Source organism: Xenopus laevis, chromosome 9_10S (genome assembly GCF_017654675.1).
Source record: "Xenopus laevis strain J_2021 chromosome 9_10S, Xenopus_laevis_v10.1, whole genome shotgun sequence".
NCBI classification, from domain to species: domain Eukaryota; kingdom Metazoa; phylum Chordata; class Amphibia; order Anura; family Pipidae; genus Xenopus; species Xenopus laevis.
Genome location: NC_054388.1, coordinates 112,153,044 through 112,179,279, shown reverse-complemented (window position 1 = coordinate 112,179,279; position 26,236 = coordinate 112,153,044). Strand labels below are relative to the sequence as shown.

The 26,236-nt window shown below is 40.4% G+C and overlaps 1 protein-coding gene across 2 annotated transcripts; it reads left to right on the top strand.

Annotated features, from left to right (window-relative positions):
- LOC108702356 (interferon-induced very large GTPase 1) lies at positions 1-26,236 on the top strand. Of its 2 annotated transcripts, none has more exons than XM_041578600.1 (10): positions 1-125; positions 4,479-4,588; positions 6,766-6,831; positions 8,567-8,617; positions 9,243-9,326; positions 11,454-11,549; positions 15,971-16,168; positions 17,284-17,397; positions 18,516-18,713; positions 21,459-26,236. In XM_041578600.1, exons 2-10 carry the CDS (start codon positions 4,513-4,515, stop codon positions 25,994-25,996), a joined length of 5,421 nt encoding a protein of 1,806 aa, XP_041434534.1. In that variant the 5' UTR covers positions 1-125; positions 4,479-4,512; the 3' UTR covers positions 25,997-26,236. The 2 variants fall into 2 exon arrangements, with proteins under 2 accessions (XP_041434534.1, XP_041434533.1); XM_041578599.1 differs by lacking the exon at positions 1-125 and adding an exon at positions 283-728.

Below are 26,236 nucleotides of genomic sequence, written 5' to 3'. Positions count from 1 at the left end.
GACGTGACTTTGCTCTTTACTCTCTCCATATTCCCTTCTGGATTCAGCTGCACACGCTCACTACTACTGGGGGCTGCTGGGAAACAAGGGGAGACCTATGGCTGGAATGAAATACATCTCTAGGGGTAAGATCGGCTTTTATTTTTGAGACCCAAGTAACACTTACCATCTCTAATTATAAATATATAATCTACAAACCAGCTAATTCCCTATGGGCCAGACTGTAAATTATATCCTTATAAACGGCGCGTTACTGTGTCAGAACGCGCCGTTTATATCTTAAAGAGACAGCAATCATTACTGGCATGCTGTCCCTGAAGCTTCTCCTCCAGCTTCGCATCACATTCCCCCCCCTCCTCCTCCTCCTCCTCCTCCTCCCTCCCTTACTTCAAACAGTCGCTACTCCTTCTTCGCTACGGCTGTAGCCTTCCCTCTCACTGCCTCCCAGGTCTTGCGCCCTCTGCCGATGCTTCCTCAGAGTCTTTCTCTTCCGCTCCCCCCTCCATTTCCTGTCACGCTCCCTCTGTGTCTCTCTTCCGCCCCGCCCCCTTAATCTCCGGTTACACTGACAGAGTCTCTCTCCGTCTTTCAACCCCCCACCTCATCTACGGGCCGGCATTGAAACTACAGTTCATGTCAAATCTGGAAAACAAATGGTCCGATTCTAAGGAGAGCACAGATTTATAGGTGGTTACTATATCTTGAAGCATGGAAAGGCTAGAAGCTAGGTAATCTGCCATGATATTGCTCACGTGCACAACCCCCCTATCACAGAACATTAGCTTTGGGAGCCCAGCAACACCATTGAGAGTTTGAGAGCCGCTTCCTCTTTGCATTTGCAATTTTTAAAAAATTCATGCGGTGATCCTCGATCTCTCTCCCTCTTCCACTCACCCCTCCATCTCCTGTCACGCTCCCTCTGTTCCTCCCACGTCACTATGGTTTTGTTCTACCGGTCGCTCCCCACCTCCATCTATAAATCTCCGGTTAACAACATGTCTTGCTCACTCTGTCATAGTAACATAGTAACATAGTAACATAGTAAGTAAGGTTGAAAAAAGACACATGTCCATCGAGTTCAACCTTTTTTTTTTTTTTTTTTTTTTTTTTATATTAACTACCTATCTGCCAGTTGATCCAGAGGAAGGCAAAAAACCCATCTGAAGCCTCTCCAATTTGCCTTAGAGGGGGAAAAATTCCTTCCTTACTCCAAAATGGCAATCGGACTATTCCCTGGATCAACTTGGACTATGAGCTATTTCCCATAACCCTGTATTCCCTTACTTGCTAAAAAGCCATCCAACCCCTTCTTAAAGCTATCTAATGTATCAGCCTGTACAACGGATTCAGGGAGAGAATTCCACATCCTCACAGCTCTCACTGTAAAAAACCCCTTCCCAATATTTAGGCGGAACCTCTTTTCTTCTAATCGGAATGGGTGACCTCGTGTCAGCTGGAAAGACCTACTGGTAAATAAAGCATTAGAGAGATTATTATATGATCCCCTTATATATTTATACATAGTTATCATATCACCCCTTAAGTGCCTCTTCTCCAGAGTGAACAACCCCAATTTGGCCAGTCTTTCCTCATAGCTAAGATTTTCCCTTTACCAGCTTAGTTGCCCTTCTCTGTCCCCTCTCTAATACAATAATGTCCTGTTTGAGTGATGGAGACCAAAACTGTACGGCATATTCTAGATGGGGCCTTACAAGTGCTCTATACAGTGGGACCCCCTCCTCCCGTGACTCTCTGCCCCATTTAATACAACTCAAGACCTTATTTGCCCTTGATGCTGCTGACTGGCATTGCTTGCTACAGCCAAGTTTATCATCTACAAGGACTCCAAGGTCCTTTTCCATAATGGATTTGCCTAGTGCAGTCCCATTAAGGGTATAAGTGGCTTGGATATTTTTACATCCCAGGTGCATGACTTTACATTTATCAACATTGAATCTCATTTGCCACTTAGCTGCCCAGATTACCAGTTTGTCAAGATCCTGTTGCAAGGATGCCACATCCTGTCCTACCGGCCCAAAGTCCCTCTGCCTCTCCAACTCCCACATTCACCATCAATCTCCTGTCTGTATTGCTCACACTGCTGCTTTAACCCTTTGTTCTTCTGTGCCCGTGCACTTTCCACTCTCTATCTCTTTTCCCTTTCCTCCACTGCAACAGCCTGCAGAAATATGGCATATATAGTCAGCATGCCTCAGTCACTCATATCAAAGGAGGACAAAAATGCAGCTACAACACAGGTACAGGGACTATGTAAAGCATAGGGGAAAATGGAACGGAAATAAACTGAAGTGTGCATGGATTATGTGTATGTGTAGATTATAATGAATAATGCACCCACTACCGAAATTTATAAAGATATTTGTAGTCACCTCGGAGTTACGTGACCTGTATAAAAGCACTCGGCCTGCGGCCTCGTGCTTTTATATGGTCACGTAACTCCTCGGTGACTTGTAATATCTTTATAAATTACAGTAGGGGGTGCATTATCCACTATATCATATGACAGACAGCACTGAAGAGCAGGACTGGCTGAGCCACAACTCCCAGGGTCCATAGCAGTTACTAATCTCTCTATATGACAGCATTCATTACAGCTACCCAAATCACCCTCCTATTGCCCTTAAATAATTGCTTGTGAGTTCTTGTTCCAGACTGAGTGAGGTTAATCTCGTCTAAGAATGCAGAGGTCACTTCTAGGGAAACTGGGGTAGAAGTGCAAGGCAGGAGCACCAGGGAAAACAAGGCTTGATGGTTCCATGTAACACCTGCTAAACTGGAACACCATCGAAAAGCTGTTTTCAATTTCGTTTTTTTTTATTAGCATTTGCACCACTTTCCATTCCACATTCATTCCACATTTTTCAATGGATTTAAAGTTATTTGTAACAGCAGTTGCAACTGAAAGCAGTGTCTTTCTGGCTGCTTAAAGGATAAGTAAATCTTTAAAATGTGAAAGTAAAATTGGTGAGGGGGCTATTCTAAGCACTTTTGTCATTTACATTCATTATTTATTTATTTTTTATTCCAAAAAGTATAAGTTTTATTCCTTAAAGTATAAGTAAACCTTTAACATAAGTGAATGTAAAATTGATGAGGGGGCTATTCTAAGCACTTTTGTCATTTACATTCATTATTTATTTATTTTTTATTCCAAGATATTAAGGGATACATGTGCTGTTAATATGAATGAATTTTGTTACAACAGCGCCACCTGCTGGTCAGTTTCTCACCAGTCTGACCAGCAAGTAGTCAAGGAAGTTGTCAGGAGAAAGAAAGAGGCAGATCTGATGTTCTTCTGCTTAGGAAAGATTTGAGAGAGGTTTCTAATTTTATTCCTAAGCAGAAGAACATCAGAGCAGCCTCTTTCTTTCTCCTGACAACTTCCTTGACTACTTGGTGGTCAGACTGGTGGGAAACTGACCAGCAGGTGGTGCTGTTGGAACAAAATTCATTCATATTAACAGAACATGTATCCCTTAATATCTTGGAATAAAAAATAAATAAATAATGAATGTAAATGACAAAAGTGCTTAGAATAGCCCCCTCATCAATTTTACATTCACTTATGTTAAAGGTTTACTTATACTTTAAGGTAGCGTTGTGACAGCCAAGTCGAGATAGTGGACAGGCAGGAGGAGTTCTGGATTGAGATCAGGAGAGGAGAGATAGATCTGAGTATCATCAGCATAGAGGTAGTAGTGGAAACCATAGTGTGATTGGCTCGTGGGCACACACCGATCATTTTTAACACAGACCAATGAGAGTTCCAAAAAAGGTGTTGTTTTTAATGGAAATGGTCTGTCTGAGCCCAGCTTGAAGTCAGGCACCATATAGAATTCATCATTGCCTGCAAGATAAGTAGGATTTTTAAAAATTATATATGCCCCCTTTAAAGGAGTTGTTCAGCTTTAAGTCAACTTTTTGTATGTTCTGAGCAACTTTTCAAATGGCCTTAATTTTTTTTATCTTTTATAGTTGTTTCATTATTTGCCTTCTTCTGGCTGTTTCTAGGTTTGAAAAGGGAGTCAGTGACCCCATCTAAAAACTAATGTTCTGTAAGGCTACAAATGTATTGTTATTGCTACTTTTTATTACTCATCTTCCTATGAGTATTCCAGTCTCTTGTTCAAATCAGTGCATGGTTGCTAGGGGAATTTGTACCTTAGCAACCAGATTGCTGAAATGGCAAACTGGGGAGCTGCTGAATAAAAAGCTAAATCACTCAAAAACCACAAATAATGATGAATGAAAACCAATTGCAAATTGCCTCAGAATATCCCTCTGTACATCATACTAAAAGATTATTTTAAGGTGAACAACCCCTTTAAGAGGTGTGGCAGTTTCCCTATGTAGGTTATCCTGTTGCTTGCCATTGGGGGCTGCTGAATGACAAAAAAAAAAATAATTATGTTATGAAAATGTAAACATAAATATTATTCCTGGTGTTTGTGTTACAGGGATTGGCCCAAAACGACCAACAGTGTTGCAGTGATGAGGTGCACAAAATGCATGTTTCTGGAGGCTTCTACCCCAATTCTGGGGGTTATATTTCTCATGAACATACAAGGTTAGTATCATCAGCCAACTGTATGTAATGAGTGTGGATGATGGGAACTACAGAGCTGTCAACTAGGGTTGCTACATGTCTGTATTTCACCCAGACAGCCTGGTATCTGGAAGGGATGTCCAGGTGAAACCTTCCTGTGTGGATTTCCAAATAAGAACATAAAAGTTAATGACATGGTGATCAGCCAATCTCTGATCCCCACATCATCAGTCCCACCCCCAACATCATCCACCACCACTAAAAGTTGAAAGAGAGGAGAGCACTCAAATGCAGATTAACTGCTTGTGATTATTTATTATTCATGCTGCTTTACACGACATGTTTCGGGCAGGTGTTGCCCTTTCTCAAGTGTAAACTTACAGGTACACAGTGAGCCTTTTAAACACACCCCTCGCACCCATGTGATCTTCAACATCCAATCTTGGATAATTAGATACAATTAAAGGTAAAAATCTTTTAAAAAAAGGACTTTTCTCCATGTCTTTTACTTTTGGATTAATGTCCAATCTTATTCGTAAGTGCTGCTCTGTGCAATGTTGCCAAAAAAATGATACAATTAGTATCAACTGTGCAAAAGGTCAAAAATACAGTTACAAAGTGTCCAGTGTGCACATGTCATTCAATAAATACATAATATGATACAATCCGCACGAAATCAACACCTGTTAAAAATACAAATACATATTATCAAAACAACTGATAAAATTCTCCATTTTAATTAGTTACCTTTAAAATCTAATAGAGAACCACTTGAGGTTGTAACAAGTTACTTAGAACATCAAATTCTTACCCTTCTTCTGACGTTACTGTAGCATTTTGTTTCCTTTAAGCTTTTCTAGTTTCAAGGTCTGCAAAGTAAAAGATTCTGCACCACCGGGCGGAATGTGTGGCAACTGATACAGAGTCCAAAGACAAAGAGCAAAAACATCTCAGAGGAGCTTTGAAAGCGAGTGGCTCCCCAGACTGGGCCATTGTCAAAACAGCAGCAACCAAGCCCAACAGGAACACCAATAGAAATAACCGCCCGGAGACACATAGTAGGTGAAACATAGTCATCCCATATGTAGCTGGAGTGTCAGAGAAACTCAGGAGGATTTTCAACAAACACCATGTCCCTGTGTTTTTCAAACCTAGCAACACACTGAGACAAAAACTGGTACACCCAAAGGATCCAACACCAAAAGAAAAACAAAGCAATGTGGTATACGGAGTCCCGTGTAGCGAGGAGTGCACAGATCTATACATTGGGGAGACAAAACAACTGCTCTCCAAGCGAATGGCTCAGCACAGGTGGGAGAACTCTACAGGGAAAAACTCAGCTGTCTTTCTACACCTAAAAGACAAGGGACACTCCTTTGAAGACAGCAAAATCCAAAGGATAAAGAAGACCACTCGTTTTAACAAGGTGTGAAAAAGGCGATTCATATCAAGGTGGAGAAACCATCCCTGAACAGAGGTGGGGGCCTTCGACACCACTTGTCTGCTACATACAATGCTGTTCTAACATCTGTACCGCGGTGGATTCAGAACACTTCACACATCCATTCATGCAACTCTCACAAGTAACACCTGTATCTAGGAGTTGCATGACACATTGGATAATCCTATCACAACTACACAGAATCAACACCTCTGTGAGTTTCTTCAGATGTCTCCTCTTTGAAGAGTTACAATGTGCCATTGTGATTGGATTAGTGGAGGAGTTTATATGCCGAGAACTTCCCGCACCAGTCAGTTGTACTGAAGAAGCTGCTCGGATGAGCAGTGAAATGTCCTCAATAATTACTCAACAAGTTCAGTTGTTTATTTTTGAATTACTTGTATTACATATTATTATTTTTCGTGAGTTACCAGATTTTGCACTCTTGTGCATTCCCCTGATTTTTGCAGATTTCTGAACATTTTCCATGATTTGCAGGCAAAATTCCATTGTGCACATGCACAATGACATCAGCGGAGAGATGTGTACATGCGCAGCACTGTTTCTGTAGCTTCAGGAGACGGGTGCATGCTCATGACATCACTTCCGCTGATGTCACGTCCGCTTACATCATATACCTGGAAAAATTTGTGCAGCATGCTGGCACGCTCCTTATGAAAAGTTGACAGCTCTGGAACTGATGATCGGTGTAAAAACATAGTTCTGATTACATAGATATAATCTTCTCTTTCCATAGGCAGAAAAATCGACATTGTGGGCATATCCGCAGCTACTGGTGGATTGTTAGCCTATGTGTTACACAGTAAGTACACTTTCAAATCAATGCATGGATTCAGAATACAGAACAAATATTTCAACTTACACATTCAGCTGAGGAGGTGCCCGGATTCTATTTTAAAATGGACATGTATTATGGACATTTAAAGCAGAAAGAATAGCATTTTACACTTGGGGGTGCCAAAAGTTAAGCACCACCAAGTGACTACTTTTACTTACCTGACACCCCGGGCCGGCGCTCCTATCAGCTGAAAACCACACCGACCTGGGGTTCTTCCAGCGACCACCATAGAGAGATCCTCTTCCTGCTTCTTCAGGTCTTCTCACGGTTGCGTAAGCGCAGTAGAGGAAAAAGCCAGACTTTAATGAAAAAGCTGGTTATTTCGCTCTACTGCGCACACGTCTGCCCCAGGAAATTTGAAAACCGATGAAGCAGGAAGAGGATCTCTCCATGGGGCTCGCCAGAAAAACCCCATGCTGGGCGGTTTTTATGCTGATCGGAGCATCGGCCCGGAGTGTCAGGTAAGTAAAAATAGTCACTTGGCGGTGCCTGCCTTTTGGCACCCCATTTCTAAAATGCTATTCCTTCTCCTTTAAAGGATAAGTAAACCTTTAAAATAAGTGAATGTAAAATTGATGAGGTGATTGGTGCTATTCTAAGCACTTTTGTCATTTACAAACCAACAATTCCGACCAGTCTGACCACCAAGTAGTCAAGGAAGTTGTCAGGAGAAAGAAAGAGGCTGCTCTGATGTTCTTCTGCTTAGGAATAAAATTAGAACCCTTTCCTTTAGACAATACAAGAGTCCTCTGCACTCAACCCATTATTAGTATATTTAAGACATTTTGTGTATACTGCTACTGAAAAATACCTTATCCTTTAAACAAAACAGGGATTGTTTGTCCATATATTGCAATATATTTAAGCTGAACAACTACATCAAAGTCATCCCATATCTGGCCAGTCCTACGCTCAATTTTATCTGATTCATTAAGAATTCTATTGCTTCATTGTACATTTTACACAGGGACTAAGTTTTATCTGCAACTTACTTGCTGCTTTCAAAGTAAAACTCCCAAACTTGGCTGCCCTTTTATTAGACACCAGTGGGATCACCTGACTATAGCTGGGAGGGGTGGGAGCTACAACATGGAGCTGGTCACTGCTCCTGTGTAACAAACAATCCCTGTTTTGTTTAAAGGGTAAGAGATTTTTCAGTAGCAGTAGCACAAAATGTCTCTGTCTTAAATATATTGATGATGGGTTGAGTGCAGAGGACTCTTGTATTTGTATATATGTATTTTGTGGTCACAGCCTCATTGCACCCCCGCATAATGGTTTTAAAAAATTAGTGGTGAGCAGTAGCCCAACATTTCCTTGTTTGTCAAATCTTTCCTAAGCAGAAAAACATCAGAGCAGCCTCTTTCTTTCTCCTGACAACTTCCTTGACTACTTGGTGGTCAGACTGGTGGGAAACTGACCAGCAGGTGGCGCTGTTGTAACAAAATTCATTCATATTAACAGCACATGTATCCCTTAATATCTTGGAATAAAAAATAATAAATAATGAATGTATTTACATTTACATTTACATATTGACAAAAGTGCTTAGAATAGCTCCCTCATCAGTTTTACATTCACTTATTTTAAAGGTTTACTCATCCTTTAATATATGTTCATATTGTTTCATTGTGTCAATCACTATCACTTCATGCAATACAGTTGTATAAGAAAACATTTGCCCTTTTTATCTTTGCAGGATGGTGTTCTTGCAGTTCTAAAGAAGAGAAAGAAGGATGTAGAGAAGAAGGTATAAAATAACAAATGTAATGTTTGTTTTTGTCTGATGTTTTTGCAGTTGGAGGGACATAATGAAATCACATGGCCAGTTGTAGAATGGAAAGCCTCATTTATCTGTAATGTATATAGTGCAGGTCCCAAAAGGAAATTACTTGAGGAAACAGTAAAGGATTTCCTTGCACTTTGTGGCCATAAAAAGTGAGACAAGAATCTATTACCTTGTATAGTGCAGGGTGTCAACAAAAAGTGTCCCACAACCAACCCCGACCCATCCTCTTATTTAAAGGGATTGTTCAACTTTTATGTAACTGTTGGTATGATGTAGAGAGGGATATTATGAGACAACTTGCAATTGTCTCATAATATCACAGCTCGCACCAGTTCGCCAGGCGCAAATGCGGTACGACGACGCCAATTCACTAATATGTGGATCTTCGTCCTGGGCACCAAACACTGGCGACTTTTCACTATCGTTACTTTGCCAGTGCGAACATTTCATTTGTGCCTAGTGAAAATTGGGCTGGTACAGAAGCACAAAACATCATGTACAACATTTTTAGCTACTTCTTTAGTTAGGCTTTAGTTATCCTTTAAGCCTTCTGACTATTTTACTGTTTGTAATTTTGTGTTATCAGTATGTGACCCTGAAAGTGGATCGTTGGAGTTTAGAGGAACATCGGTTGATCCTCCACAATATGGTTCTTTCAAACATTCTGAGGGTAAGCCTTTGTTCTCTATTCACTGTTTGCTTTAGCCATTTAAGCTGGACATACCTGCAGAGATAAAACTGTACAGTTATTTGCATGTTTAGTGATGCTCTGATCCCACCCAGTATTCATATACTATAGATATCGGTCAGTTCAGGGATCTGTCTGGTTTAGAAATTGACGAAATGATGCCCAAAAAAATGTGTGTCAAAAATGTTTTGCCGCACGTCAAAAACAATTTGTCGTCTATGAACTTTGATGCATTTTATCAAATTTTCGTCAGCTGCAAATTTTTGATGAAGTGAAATGGGTCAAATTTGCCCATCCCTGGTCATCGGCCCCCTAAAATTTGAGAGAAGAAGCCCTGTAGGTTCATTAAATCAGATTGAAGGCTCAGTTCTACCAGTGCTGTATTGACACCAAGCTGTCCTACCCTGTGCAACTGTCAGAAACTCGATGGAATAGATGGAATATTCTATACTGATAAGAACACAGTCTTGGTACCATCAGTCCATGTATTCCCTCCACCCTGTCCTCTCTTGTGTTATGGGCCGCAGTGCTAGTCAGTAATTACCTTACATTTGTTCAACATTTCTGACTTCTCCAAATCCAACGTATTCTCTTATAATTTATATATATTTATTTGTCTAACATCACCTCCTCCTTTATATGAGATTTAAATCCTGCCTAACATACAGACATACCCCTCCTCCTTTTCTATTGCCTCTGTCCCTCCGAAACAAAGTATCGCCACTGATATTTACTGCCCAGTCATGTGACTCATTCAGCCATGTTTCAGCCACACCAATCACATTATATTTTCCCTCCAGCACCTCCAGCTCTCCCATTTTTCAGATTATTTGCATTTGTAAACATACATTTAATACTGGTACCATATTGAATATACAACATGTGGTCCTCCCTATCCTAAACAGTCCCCCCAACCAAATCTCCTCCCTCATTTTCCCTTCCTTTGCCCACTATCTCATCTAACCTGTCTTCCACTGAATCTTTTACTGAACCCTCCCCCCCACATCTAGTTTAAAATCTCCTCCAACCCTCTAGCCATCTTCTCTCCCAAAACAGCTGCCCCATCATCATTGAGGTGCAGCCCATCCCTAGCAAAGAGCCTTTAGCCGACTGAGAAATCAGCCCAGTTCTCCAAAAACCCAAAACCCTCCTCCCTACACCAATCTCTCAGCCACGCATTAATCTCCATACGCTCCCTTTGTTTTCTTAGCATTGCTCGTGGCTCAGGTAATATCTCTGAGAAAATTACCTTGCAAGTTCTCGTCCTCAACTTTGCACGTAGTTTTTTAAAATCATTCTTCACTTCGCCACCTCCTCTTATTTTGGAGGGTCCTTACAGCAGATTACCCTATCTATCTTTCGAATACCTGAATCCCCTATAACTAAAGCCTGACTTTCCTTCCTTGCACTCTCCCCACCACCCGTATTAGAGTCTTTGCCTCCCAGGGTGCTCTGAGAGTCCATACATGCCAGTTCAGAGCTGTTCTTCCAGCATCTTCTGCTGCTTTGGACAAGCTGTAAACCAACCCCCCTACCCTTTTGTCCTATACTTCTCCTCTTAACTGTAACAAACCTTCCCCCCTCATTAGCCTCCACTGATGCCGATGGATGTTGTAAAGGTGTGTAAAAAAGTAAATGACACCAACATTTTACAGTTATTTATAAAGAGTCATCAAATCTGTGGCATGAATTCTCTATACTCCACTATTGCCACTAAGTGCCACAGGAGAGTCATATTTCCCTTGTGTGAACTGAGGAATTCTCTGTATATTTTCTGCTAAACTAAAATGAACTTGATACCTGCATGGGGCAACTACAGGCCAGTTCCACACCATACCCCCAAACATTGACAATTTCAGTGTTGAAATACATACTCACGCATTTTAGTGCCAAAATCAGCAGATGCCAGCAGCATGAGTTTAGCTACAGTTGGAGACTCAGTGTGGCATTAACCTTAGTTCACAACCACGTTAGTTCACGTTGGTCCCACCCATGTCCCTGATCCACCCCAGCCCCTGGGCCAGTAATCAGATCATTATAGTATAGTCAGACCTGCTGGGAGAGGAGCAAATCACCCAAATACTGTATGTGCATGTTTTGTTGTTGCAGTGGATTCGATTATAACCCATGAAGCCTCAGTGACTCAGTACCAGAGGACTAAACTGGACTCCTATTCCATGGAAACAGAGGATTACATCCCAGCAGGTAGCCATCCTTAGTTCTACATATTTCTCGGAAGAACTATTATTGCAACTATGCACAAATGCTAAATAATAATGATAGAATAATCTGGTAACACTTTTTATTACAGCCTCCTACTAGAGTGAAGGTGAGATTACCAGATTTTCAAAGTAAAATCCAGACAAACCTAGGGGCAGATTTACTAAGGGTCGAAGTGAATTTTTGAATAAAAAAGTTAGAATTTCGAGAAAAAATTTTTTGGGTACTTCGACCATCGAATAGGCTACTTCGACTTTGATTCGAAGTAAAATCTACTTTGAAAATCGAAGTACTGTCTTCTTAAAAAGACTTTGCCTTTGACATTTCGCCACCTTAAACCTGACGAATTGCTGTTTAGCGTATGGGAGACCTCCTGTGTCTTTGACTACATTTTTTGAAGTCGAAGGATTTTTTTGTACGGTTGAATGATGTAAAAAATCCTACGAATTTGACTTCGAATATCGAAGTAGCCTAATCGACGCTCAAAGTTTATAGCACTTCGAAATTGGACCTTTGATAAATCTGCCCCTTACTGTATAAACTTGGCACACAATGTGTTTGGCTCACATTTTTAGAAGGCCGTTCCTTCTTTTTGAACACACCTGCTCTGTAGCTGCTGTCACATTGCTGCTCATGTCAAAGAAAAAGCAGGTCCTCTATAGCAGAGTCGCGGAGCAGGTGAAGCCAAAAAACAGGACATTTGTAATCCAATAGCTGCAAACAGGAATACTGAATGAGGACACTTCTCCATGGGGAACTAGGTCCTGGAACAGGACAGTCCCCCAGTCAATGAAATAAACTCTGGGTAAAAGGGAAATGAATAAAGTATACAAACCTAGTTTGATTGTCTGATACTAAAGGCAACCTGTACTCTTTCCTTTTGGCCACCTCCTAAATCCAACCCCCACTCTATCCCTATGGATGGTTTTGAACAATCTGGTAACAATTCTCAGTTCTTCCTTTTGGCATTATATTATCACATGAACAATGTCATATTTGTATGATGACGCACAGCACTTCTCCTCATCACATCATCAGTTTTTTGCTTTATTGTCCATTTTATTGTCTTCCCTTTCTCCATGTCATTCTTCTTCTCAGCCACACTCTTGTTCTCTGATCCTCTGCTCTGCTCCTTTTTGTCCTTTTATTTATTTTTATTCTCCATTTTCTGTCTTTCTTCTCTCTTCTTTTACACAGGGAGGGCAGTAGGCCAAACTTAGAAGTCCAAGTATAAAGGGCCTATTTTTAAAACTCAACTTCTCCTAGTTTTTAAATAGAAAAAAATGCGACCCAAATATGAATTGCCTTAATTTATTATCATAATCGAGAAGAAACATCTGCCATTGACGTCTACGTGACGTACACAGGTTTTAGCTGGAGTATTTTTCAGATTTGAAGTTTTAGCAGCTTTGGGTTATAATAAATCTCAAAAAAATTTGTTTTTTCCCTCTAAAAATTCAAATTGTGGTTTATTAAATAGGCCCCCTAAGTGCCATGCATTCACTTGACCTCAAGTGTCATTTTGTTACAGAAAACTGAAATGTCAGCTCCTAATTACCAAAGGGACAACTGTAACAGAAAAGCAAAAAATTATATATTAGTAGTGATGGGCGAATTTATTCGCCAGGCGCAAATTTGCGGCGAATTTGCGCGATTCGCCGCTAGCGAATAAATTCTTTCTTTTTTTTAGAAATTTTTCGCTGTTTTGCGAATTTCCCGAATTTTTTGGCGAAGCAAAACGGCGCGAATTCGCCCATCACTATATATTAGGTTTTTAAAAGCAATTATACATTTTTACTCCATTTAATAAAACATAGAATGTATGTTATTAGCAAGGGGTCAATAACCGGTTAACAACATAGGGGGAAATTCACTAAAGGGCGAAGTGACTAACGTTAGCAATAATTCGCCAGCGTGACGTCATTTTGGCATGTCACCGATTTACGGGCGCAGGCGTGAATTCGCTAGTGAAGGAGATAGACTGTAGCGCTACTCTAACTCTAATTTTCGCTCTGGCGAATGGACGTAACTACGCAAATTCACTAAGATGCGGATTTTACTGTATTGCTGCAACATATACAGCCATTCAACTTTAACTTTCCGCTGTATTCAAATTATCCAACAGTAGCGTAACTTCGCTTTGCTTGCTGAATTAACGCTAGCGAAACTTTGCTATCATTCGGCGCCCTTGACGCAACTTCGCATTTAAGTGAATTAGCATTGTCCTGCTGAATTTTAGCCTGGAGAAGTGTTGTGATGTGAGCGAAGCCGTCGCTGGCGAATTCCGCAGGTTAGTGAATTTGCCCCAGAGAATATACATTTCTGGAGTAGGGGAAATTGCCTAGCAGTGCAGTTCCCTGAGCAGGGTGGCAGCCAGGCAGGGAAAGGGGAAATATGTTAAAGGGATCTAAACCCAAAAAACAAACTAATGTAAATTTACTTAGAGTGGTTTCTGAGATAATACCCTATTTTTAGACAGTGTTAAATTGCTAATAGAAGGTTTTCAGCTCAGCAGCCCTCTTTGAAGGCCAAGACTCTAGGTTAGGTGGCCACCCAACCAGTATGTACCAGCCTAGCTGGTAAAACACCTGCCAAGGAAGTCAAAGGTACAAGCAGAGATTCACTCCAGTGGCTCTCTGGAGTGAATCTCTGCTTGTACCTTTGATGCTGTGTGGCTGGGACGGTGCCACTGACTCTATTTGATTGAGCCTTGGAGCTATTGGAGTGAGGGACCACCCGATAATCAATTGGACTATTTGCCAAGGAAGTCAGTTGCTCCCCTGGTCTGTCCACTTATGCCTTTCACCACACCTGCTCAAAGTCTGGGCTACAAAGTTTATTGATAAACAGAAAATAAATATTTTATACCCTGAGGCTGCTGTTGCTGTCAATGCGAAAGCAGCTATAGCAATAGAATTGTGGGGCGGATTAAGCAAAAAAATGGGGACATTCTTGAGCCAATAGCTGCAGGTGGGGCTTTGTATAGGTCACTTCTCCCTAAAATCAAGTTTCTGAAACAAGGCTGTTCTCCAGTGAGTGATGAGAATTCTTGGTAGGAGGGAAAGTATTCATACTCAGTTAGATTCCTCTATTGTATATGTATAATGACACTGAAGGTTTTTGTTTACAGTCAAAATACAATGGTATTGTGACAAATTATACTCACCCTGGTGGCCTAGTGGGGCAGCGGGGACGCCAGCCACGCCGCACTTCTGCCTCTGTCTCCATGCCGGTTCGTTAGGGCGCGCGCGCCCGCGTCTCATTCCTTTTATGGATGCGCTGGCGTGATGACGCGCAATTGGCGCGAAAATCAAACAGTATAAAAGGCTCTATTGGGCTTCAGTAATTTGCCCGTTATAGGATCTTGTTCCTGTGGTTTTCGTGCTGTTAAGCTTCTGATTCTGTATTCCTGATTCCTGTTGTGACCCCTGCCTGGCTTTTTGACTATCCTGACTTCTGAATCCAGACACACCTAGGGGCAGATTTACATAGGGTCGAATATCGAGGGTTAATTAACCCTCGATATTCGACTGCCGATTGTAAATCCTTCCGATATTCGAAGGATTTAGCGCAAATAGTTTGATCGAACGAAAAAAATCGTTCGATGGAACTATTAAATTCTTCGAATCGATTCGATTTTAATCCATCAATCGAACGATTTTTCTTCGACCAAAAAAAGATGGGGGACCTTCCCCATAGGCTAACATTGACTTCGGTAGGTTTTAGGTGGCGAACTAGGGGGTCAAAGTTTTTTTTACTTCGACTATCGAATGGTCAAATATTCAAACGATTTTTAGATTGAATCGTTCCAGTCAAAGTCGTAGTCGAAGGTTGAAGTAGCCAATTCGATGGTCAAAGTAGCCAAAAAAAATGTATTCTATTCCTTCACTTGAGCTAAGTAAATGGGCCCCCTACTGTATAAATTGACACACATCTTTAAAAGGCCGTTCCTTCTTTTTGAACACACCCGATTTGTATCTGATGTCACATTGCTGCTTATGTCAAAGCAAAAGCAGGTCCTCTACAGCAGAGTTGCAGAGCAGGTGAAGCCAAAATATGGGGCATTCATAATCCAATAGCTGCAGACGGAAATACTGTATGAGGACACTTCTCCATGGGGAACAAGGTTCTGGAACAGGACAGTCCCCAGGGTCAATCAAATAAATTCTGGGTGAGAGGGAAATGAATAAAGTATACAAACCTAGTTTGATTGCCTCTGTCTGATACTAAAGGCAACAGTTACTAGGTTGAATTTACCTCATTGTATAAATTAAAATTAAGTTATTTTGTTCCCATAAGATTGAAGGTGTTATCCCAGATTTCCAGCTATAATCATCCCCAATAACCTGCAGAGGTGAAGCTTTATTTGGAGCTGAGATATCACCCCTTGTATTATATTCTTACAGTGCCGAGATCTTCTCTATCTGCTGATAATCAAGTCCTTGGCTTTGGTAAACAGAGAAAACAAAGAGACTCTACTGATGTTGGGCCCTCAGACAGTGGTGTTTTCCAGGAAAGTTCACAAACTCCTGTTGGCCACCTGGAAACTTCCTCTCCTAAATCCAACAACCACTCTATCCCTATGGATGGTTTGGAACAATCAGGTAAAAATGATCCATTCTTCCTTTGGCATTATATTATCACATGAACAATGTCACATTTGTCTGATGAAGAACAGCACTTCTCCTCATCACATCCTCAGTTTTTAGCTTAATTGTCTATTTGGTTTGTTTTTCTCTTCCCTTTCTCCACCGCATTCTTCTTCTCATCCACACTGCAGCTCTCAAACCCTTTGTTCAGCTCCTTTTTGTCCCTTTATTTGTTTTGCATATGCAAATTAGGACTCGGATTCGGTTTCGGCCAGGCAGAAGGATTCGGCCGAATCCTGCTGAAAAAGGCTGAATCCTGGCCGAATCCCGAACCGAATCCTGGATTCGGTGCATCCCTACTAACAACAGAACAATGGGAAGGTAACCAGATAACAGCTCCCTAACACAAGATAACAGCTGCCTGGTAGATCTAAGAACAACACTCAATAGTAAAATCCAGTTCCCACTGAGACACATTCAGTTACATTGAGTAGGAGAAACAACAGCCTGCCAGAAAGCAGTTCCATCCTAAAGTGCTGGCTCTTTCTGAAATCACATGACCAGGCAAAATGACCTGAGATGCACCTACACACCTATATTACAACTAAATACACTTGCTGGTTCAGGAATGAAATTTTATATTGTACAGTGAATTATTTGCAGTGTAAACAGTGTCATTTTGAAATAAAAATGACATCATAAAAATCATGACAGAATCCCTTTAACTTCTTTATTCCTTTTGAACTTGACTAACATAAATAATAACAGGTCAATGTGTGATATTATTTATTTGCATTTCGCCTCCCTCTCAGGCTTTATGAAGCTGCTACAGATTCATGTTGCTTATTTACTCATGCCTAAGCTGCTATTGTCCAATCTGATGGTCATAAGCTTCTTCATCATCTACAGAGCCTCCCTATTGTGTCTAACGTCATTGCCAGAAGGACTTGTGATGGAAGAAGCAGGGCTTGTTGGAAAGAGCTAAAGGTGGAATGATCTAGGTCCCACTTAGTGGTATCAACCTCCTCGCAGTCTAGTCAAATCCAGTCTTAAGAAAAGTATAAAAGATCCTGACGTAATAAATGCATTGCCAGAGATCCACTCTGTTATTTTCTGTTATTTTGTTGCAGAGGAGAAAATCACAACTCAAGCACAAATTGCTTCTGAACAGGAGGTCTTATCAGTCTCAGGGCGGAAATCAATAGATCCTAGCCTGGAAAGAAACAAGCGCCCCAAATCAGAAGGTACCATTTAATAGTCACTCATTTAAAAGCCAACTTCGTATTGGTCGCTATGAGTTAATGCACCTGGGCAAACATCAAGGGGCATATTTACATAGGGTTGAATATCGAGGGTTAATTAACCCTCGATATTTGACTGCTGAAGGTAAATCCTTCGACTTCGATATTCGAAGTCGAAGGATTTACCACAATAAGTTTGATCGAACAATTAAATCCTTCGAATCGAACGATTTGAAGGATTTTAATCCATCGCACGAACGATTTTTCTACGACCAAAAAAAGCTTAGAAAGCCTATGGGGACCTTCCCCATAGGTTTTAGGTGGCGAAGTAGGGGGTCGAAGTTTTTTTTAAAGACACAGTACTTCGACTATCGAATGGTCGAATATTCGAACGATTTTTAGTTCGAATCGTTCGATTCGCAGTCGTAGTCGAAGGTCGAAGTAGTCAATTCGATGGTCGAAGTAGCCAAAAAAAACATTCGAAATTCAAAGTTTTTTTTATTCTATTCCTTCACTCGAGCTAAGTAAATGTGCCCCCAACTTTTTACATTGGATATTGAAATTGAAATCCAGGGGCACCTATAAGGGTCTGGCACACAAAGCAAATCTTACAAGTATTTAGGCCATGGCTACTTTTTGACCACTTTCCTTTCACCGCACCTGCTCAAAGTCTGGGCTGCAAAGTTTATTGATAAACAGAAAATAAATATGTTATACCCTGAGGCTGCTGCTGCTGTCAATGTGAAAGCAGCTATAACAATGGGGACATTCTTGAGCAAATAACTGCAGGTGGGGCTTTTTATAGGACACTTTTCCCTGGGATCAAGTTTCTGAAACAAGGCTGTTCTCCAGTGAGTGACTGAGGAGAACTCTTGGTAGGAGGGAAAGTATTCATACCCAATTAGATTCCTCTACTCCTCTATGTATAATGACACTGAAGGTTTTTTTCTGTCACTTTGTCACCTCAACAAAAAGCCTTATGTGTCATTGTCCAAAAGGCTAAATTCACTAGGTTTCCGCTGATGGCGTTATCCCAGATTCCCAGTCATAGTGATCCTCAATAAACTGCAGGAAGCTTTATTTGGAGCTCAGATATCACCCCTTGTATTATCTTGTTACAGTGACGGGATCTTCTCCATTGGTTGATGATCAAGAACCTGACTTCAGGAAAAGGATAAAAGTAACAGACACTATTGACGGTGGGCCCTCAGGCAGTGGTGTATTCCAAGAAAGACCCCAAACTCCTGATGGCCATGGGACAATTTACTCTCCTAAATCCAAATCCCAACCTATCCCTATGGAGGGTTTGGAAGAATCAGGTAACAATTGTCAGTTCTTTCTTTTGGGACTTTATTATCACATGACTAATATTATATATGTCTGATGATGTTACTAGACGTATCTCTCTCTCTCTCTCTCTCTCTCTCTCTCTCTCTCTCTCTCTCTCTCTCTCTCTCTCTCTCTCTCTCTCTCTATATATATATATATCATATCCACTATTACTGAAAATGCCTCTGATTTCTTAATTTGCTCAGTCTGAGTCATGGATTATTTAAATTATGATTTGGAGGGAGTTCTGTCGGCAGAGCTAAATAAGAATGAAGAGAGGAGCTGTTGTAAAAAACAAATAACAATGTCCTTTTAGGAGAATGCCTATTTGTTCCTTTAGATACACATGAAAGCTCAGCTTGAAGGTCAGTTAGGGGAAGATTTGGTGTGAAAATGTATTTGTTGTCTTAGAGTCTAAGGTCCCCAAACAGTAGCTCGCGAGAAACATGTTGCTCACCAACCCCTTGGATGTTGCTCCCAGTGGCCTCAAAGCAGGTGATTATTTTTGAATTCCTGACTTTGAGGCAAGATTTGGTTGTATAAAAAAGAGCCTCCTGTAGGCTGCCAATCCACATAGGGGCTACCAAATAGCCAATCACAGCCCATAATTGGATCCCCACAAACTTTTTTCATGCTTGTGTTGCTCTCCAACTTCTTTTTACATTTGAAGTGGCGCATGGGTAAAAAAGGTTTGGGATCCCTGTCTTAGACCCTCGAATGTCGTACAAAGTTATATAGTTACATAGTATATTTGGGTTGAAAAAAAGACCAAATTCCATGAAGTTCAACCGCTCCAAATGAAAACCCAGCATCCATACACACCCCTCCCTACTGTCACATAAATTATATATCCCCATATCTATACTAACTATAAAGTTTAGTATCACAATAGCCTTTGTATTATGTCTGTCCAAGAAATCATCCAAGTCCCTCTTATAGTCATTAACTGAATCATCACCCGGCAGTGCATTCCCCAACCTCACTGTCCTGACTGTGATGAACCCCCTACTCTGTTCCTTTAAATGAAACTTCTTTTCTTCTAGTCTGAAGGGGAGGCCTCTGGTACGTGATTCTCTTTATGGGTAAAAAGGTCCCCTGCCATTTGTCTATAATGTCCTCTAATGTACTTGTAAAGTCTAATCATGTCCCCTCACAAGCGCCTTTTTCCCAGAGAAAACAACCCCAACCTTGTCAGTCTCCCCTCATAATTTAACTCTTCCCTCCCTCTAACCAGTTTAGTTGCACTTAGTCTCTGCACTCTCTCCAGCTCATTTATATCCCTCTTAAGGACTGGAGTCCAAAACTGCCCCCATACTCCAGATGAGGCCTCACCAGGGACCTATAAAGAGGCAGAATTATGTTTTCATCCCTTGAGTTAATGCCCTTTTTTTATACAAGAACTTTATTTGCTTCAGTAGCCACAGAATGACACTGCCCAGAATTAGACAACGTGTTATCTACAAAGACCCCTAGATCCTTCTCATTTAAGGAAACACCCAACACACTGCCATTTAGTGTATAACTTGCATTTCTATTATTTTTGCCAAAGTGCATAACCTGCATTTATCAACATTGAACCTCATTTTCCAGTTTGCTGCCCAGTTTTCCAGTTTAGACAAATCACTGTGCAAAGTGGCAGCATCCCGCATGGAACCTATAGTTCTGCACAATTTAGTATCATCTGCAAAAATAGAAACAGTACTTTCAATGCCCACCCCAAGGGTCATATCTTATTCATGTAGGTCCTATTTACTTAACATCAGGCATTGAGGGCATTTCAGTATGCTTGAACCCTTGATTGTAAGTTAAAGTAGTGCAGCAAGATCCAGGACCTTAGGTTAAGGAAATGATATGGAGGCCTTTAATTGCAGTGACTGGAGAAAGCAAGTCTATTGATACTGTAAGTTGACCTAATAGAGTAAAATGTATTCTGAATATGGAAATGTGAACCTCGAAAGAAAATGGATAAAGGGTAACAGAGGAAATACCAAGATGGAATATGATACAGGTCAGAACTTATTGTTAGTGGGGCCACAATACAAAACAGATTTGTAGGGCCCCATCATTTCTGTGAAGTAAGCCCTTGAGCTATAGATAAATGATGATCACTAGCTTCCCAGCAGCTGACTAAGGGCCCAATTTACAAAATAACTTTTTCTTCCTCCATTTTGTCTTCCTTGCATTTTCTCCTATTTGCTTTATTTTTCTTTTGTTCTGATTTTCTGTTTTTTTTTATTTGTTTGCTGCCTTCTTGATCTCCTTTTGTCTTTTTGGGCTGTTTGCCCTATTCTATTTCTTTCTGACTTTAAGTGGACTTTAAAGGAATTGTTCAAGGATAAATAAACCTTTATTAATAAGTGAATGTAAAATTGATGAGGGGGTTATTCTAAGCACTTTTGTCATTTACATTCATTCATTATTTATTTTTTATTCCAAGATATTAAGGGATACATGTACTGTTAATATGAATGAATTTTGTTACAACAGCGCCACCTGCTGGTCAGTTTCCCACCAGTCTGACCACCAAGTAGTCAAGGAAGTTGTCAGGAGAAAGAAAGAGGCTGCTCTGATGTTCTTCTGCTTAGGAAAGATTTGAGAGAGGTTTCTAAATGTTTTCCTAACCAAAAGAACATCAGAACAACTCACTATATTTCTTTCTTTTACATAGAAAAAGTGTAGTTGTGTAGTTTATACAGTGTTACTTTGACTTATGGTTTGAATATTTTGTTTTGCAGGAGAAAAGTCAGCATTTCAGAAAATATTTAAAGAATTCGGATTGGACAGTTACAGTTCTAAACTGAGCCTGAAAGATGTTCTTAGCCTTGGACAGATGATTCAGTGTCAGACCCTTCCAGAAGTTCCTTGGTATTATCTGAGAAAGCTGATGTCCCTTAACAGAAATGCAAGGAATACAACCTTACAGCATCAAGTTACACAGTTAGACACAGACCAGGATGATTGGTACTTAGATGAAGATTCATCATCTGACAGTGATGATTCAGTCCATCCTCTAGATGTTCTCTGTGCTCTCCTACATTATTCAGACCCTTGCTTACAGCAAGAAATTCTACTGAAAATGTCCATGTGCCAATTTGCTGTCCCTCTGCTGCTCCCTCCTGGTGATGGCACAGACTGCACCTTCATGCTATGGGCAATGAGAGGCATTGTGAAGAGGTGGAGACCTCAATCATCACAAGACAGTAAAGGATTTAAGGAGGATAACTTGGTGAACATATCAATGCCAGTTTTCTCTTTTGTGAGACTAGGGAACTGCAGAACATCAAAGTCCCACATTCTCAATCTTATTCTCAGCCCAGCTCATCAGGCGCAAGAGGTTTTTTTACACAAAGAAATGGAAACTGGGAATGCTTCACGTAAAATCTCAGATGGATTGGTGGAAATATGTTGGTATTTTCCTGGCAGCAACTTAAAATCAGACATTATCAAACAACCCATTGCAGTCACAAATATGAGAGGAGACTTGAGGTCTGGTGAGGAGCAGTTCAGATTTTTAAGCCACGTATCATCGGCAGTGTTCATATTCACCGAGAGTGTCGGGGAGAGAGAGTGTGAACTTTTAGCAAAATTCAATAACTTGTATAATACATATATTATTATAGATCCTTCTTCACAAGCCTCTAGTAAGAAAATAAAGGAATACAGGGAACTGCTACAAGAAAAACTGAACCTAGATAAGAAGAATGTCTGGGAAAGAAAAAGATCATCCAATGATGCAGCACTGGTAAGAGAATTAAAGAATACTATTGCAAATCATACCAAAATATCCGATTATAACATGAATCTACAACAAATGTCGCAAAAAACTCAGACATTTAATATTCATGTTGATGAAAGCTCCATAGAGCTAGAAGCAGCAAAGCACCATGCCAATCAGATTGCCACCAATATAAGGGACATTGTTAAATATAAGAATGAAACAATGAAACTGCAGGGGGAGCTCTGGAAAGAACTGTCCAAAACAGAGAAAGAAATGTGTAGAATGAGAGACCAGGGCAGTGAGAATGCAGAAGATTACATGGACAAACTGAGGCAACGTTGTTCTTCACTCCGCAAGAGGCAAAATGCACATCCTTTCCCTGAAGCCATTGAACAGTTCAGAAAAGCAGCCACTGAATTAGCTCAAATTGAAAAACAGTGTTTTTTAAAGTTTACAAAATTCAGTCTTGAGTCAGTTGCTAGAGAAAATCTCTGTAAACTGCAGGCAGAGTACAAGGAGACATTTGACAACTATGGAGCAGATGTAGAGAAACTAAAACAAATAGATCAGAGAATATCAGACAGCTCCTTAGGCATTGAACACTTTCTGAGAGAACTGGGACAGTTTTATGAAGCTAAATATGTTGTGGAGAATGGCAGTAACATGGAAGAGAAATTCAGCAAACTCCCAGGAATGGCTGCCGATCTTCTCCTTGATGGGTTCCCATTGGAGCTGATAGATGGAGACGCCTCCAACATCCCGCTACAGTGGATTTCTGATGTTCTAAATGAGCTGGACACTAAGACAGGAGGGAAATACAGAATGAGAGTAATCACAGTGCTGGGAGTGCAGAGCACAGGGAAGTCCACCCTCCTGAACACCATGTTTGGCTTGCAGTTCCCTGTGGCCAGTGGGCGATGCACGCGGGGAGCCTTCATGACACTGATTAAAGTGGAAGATAAGTTCCAAATGGAATTAGGCTGTGAGTTTATCCTAGTGATTGACACAGAAGGTTTAAAGTCTCCTGAACTGGCTTCTCTGGAGGACAGCTATGAACATGACAATGAGATGGCCACTCTAGTTGTTGGGTTGAGCGATATCACAATAATCAACATGGCCATGGAGAACACAGCAGAAATGAAAGATATTCTGCAGTTAGTGATACATGCTTTCCTTCGGATGAAACAAATAGGCAAGAAGCACAATTGCCAGTTTGTCCACCAAAATGTCAGTGATGTTTCTGCGCATGAGAAGAACCTGAGGGACAGACAGAAGCTCTTGCAGCAGTTGGATAAAATGACTGAAGTTGCAGCAAAAATGGAGAAAAAGAATCATATAACGATGTTCTCAGATATTATAGACTATGACCTTGAGGAACACACTTGGTATATCCCTGGCTTGTGGTATGGTGTCCCACCTATGGCCTCAGTTAATACTGGATACAGTAATGGTGTAAATGAACTGAAGAAATATTTGATTTCATATATGAAAAAGATGAAAGTGAAGGCTCAGACTATCCCAGAATTTACAGAGTGGATAAAAAGCCTGTGGAATGCTGTGAAACATGAGAAATTTATCTTTAGCTTCAGAAATAGCTTAGTTTCCGAGGCTTATAACCAGCTGTGTATGCATTATACAGGCTGGGAATGGAGCTTCCTGAAGGCAACTTATAATTGGTTTACTGAGACAGAAACTTCTATCAGGAATCTACCAGCAGACAAACTGGATTCAGAAAGGAGAAAAATGATTATGCAAGAAATGAAACAGATATTGGGAATAGAAGAGAGAAACATGTCACAGTCACTAGAGGAATATTTTAGCAGTGGATGTGACAATGTTCATCTCTTGGAACCATTTAGAACTGATTTCTTCCGCAGTGTGAAATATCTCAGAGAGACACAGGAATCTTGTTTAGTCATAAAGTGTGAAGATGCATTACGTCTGCAACTGGACAGGAGCAAAGTTCAACAAATACAGGAAAGATTCCTCCAAAATATAGAATCTAAAGTTAAAGCTATTATTGAGAACAGCAGGGATAATGGTTCTGAATTGGATGATAATATGTTGAAGATGGAATTTGAAAATATATGGGAAGAAACACTAAAGGGTTTAAATATACAAAGACTAAGCAAGAGGGATATAAGCCAGGAAATGTTTCAGTACCTGAAATATAATTCACCTTCTAAAAAGCTACATGGCCAAAATAATTTTGAAGATTACTATTGGGACACTGATTTTGACCCTGTAATAAACAAATACCACAATTACATTTCTGAAATAATTAGCACTAAAGGGAACTATGATGAGACATACTGCCATGAACTCCTCAGAATGATAAAGGAAGAACATAAAGAAGAACCTGTAGACCTGGTTGTTTTTATTTTTAAAGAAGCTGCTCAAAAATTCCAGACGCTGCACAATGAGTTTATTGAAAATAATGACCCAGCTCGTTCCTTGGAAAACCTCAGGTGCCATTACTTTTCCTTGTTTGAGAGCATGTACAAAGAAAAGGATGAATGTCAGAAAAGGGCTGGATATTTCTGTGAGGTTTGCCTGAAGCCGGCCATTGTACAACACATTCAGAACCACACAGGGAGGGAGCTGTTGGATCATATTCTACAAAAACCTGAATTCAGGAGTCGCAGAACTTTTCAGTTCTATGTCCTTGAGCAGCTTCTACAAGCAAACTCATTTGAGGAATACAATAAATGCATTAATAACTATGAGAGCTTCACTCACATATTTATATTAAATTACATAAAGCAGCAATACCAGAAGCTGAAGAGCAGCAGTGATTTGTATATTAGAGTCCTTGATTCCATAATGCAGAAAGTCAAACATGCCTGTTCTAATTCAGCAGGGCAAGCAAACAATTTTTCAGATTTTTTAGAATACTTTTGCAGACAGTTAGATAAAGAACTGGTCGTCTCACAGAACAAGTTGAAGCTTATAGTTTTCGAAAACAAATTTAATGTTTCTGAATTTTCAAATAATGTTGAGATCTTTTTAGAAGATACCGAAAAACAAATTAAAGCAGAAATGAGAGAATGTGACATTGACTCTATGTTCTCCAACATCACCTTGAAGCCTCAGGAGGAATTGTATAAGAAGGTCATTGGATGTGGGAAGCAGTGTCCATTCTGTAAAGTGCCTTGTGAGGCTGGAACTGATGACCACTCAGAGCACTTTGCCTCTATCCACCGACCAATGGGTCTGGCACAGTGCAGTAAAGATGTTCTAGATGTTCTAGATCATTCTATCTGCTCCACTGCTGTTCTCTCTAATAGAAGTTTCAACTCTGAAGAGACAGGCTGGACAGCTCACCCTTATAAAGATTACCGTAAATATTACCCAGAATGGAATATCCACCCTGAGGATGGAAGGAAAGGCACAGATTATTGGAAATTTGTCTTGAAAGAGCATAATGATAAGTTTGCACGTGAGCATGGAAAAAAACCAGCTACATTTCCAGAAGACTGGCAGAGGATCACTAGAGAGAAAGCTCTACAAAGTCTAAAGAAATCGTTTCATGTTAAAGAAAGTCACTCTTATTAATCGGATGGGGCCACTTTTAAATCAGCTTTATATAATTCATACCCAGGAACTTGCGCTTCAATGGCCATTGCAGTAGAATGTATTCCATTTGGGTTATGAGTTGCTCAAGAAACAGCGACACATCTAGAACTACATACAAAGTGAAAACTCAACATATTCACCTTTTTTATACTGAAAAACTTTATGTTGCACTGCCAATAACAAAAATTTATTTCATAATTAATTTTGACTTTTTTTTTT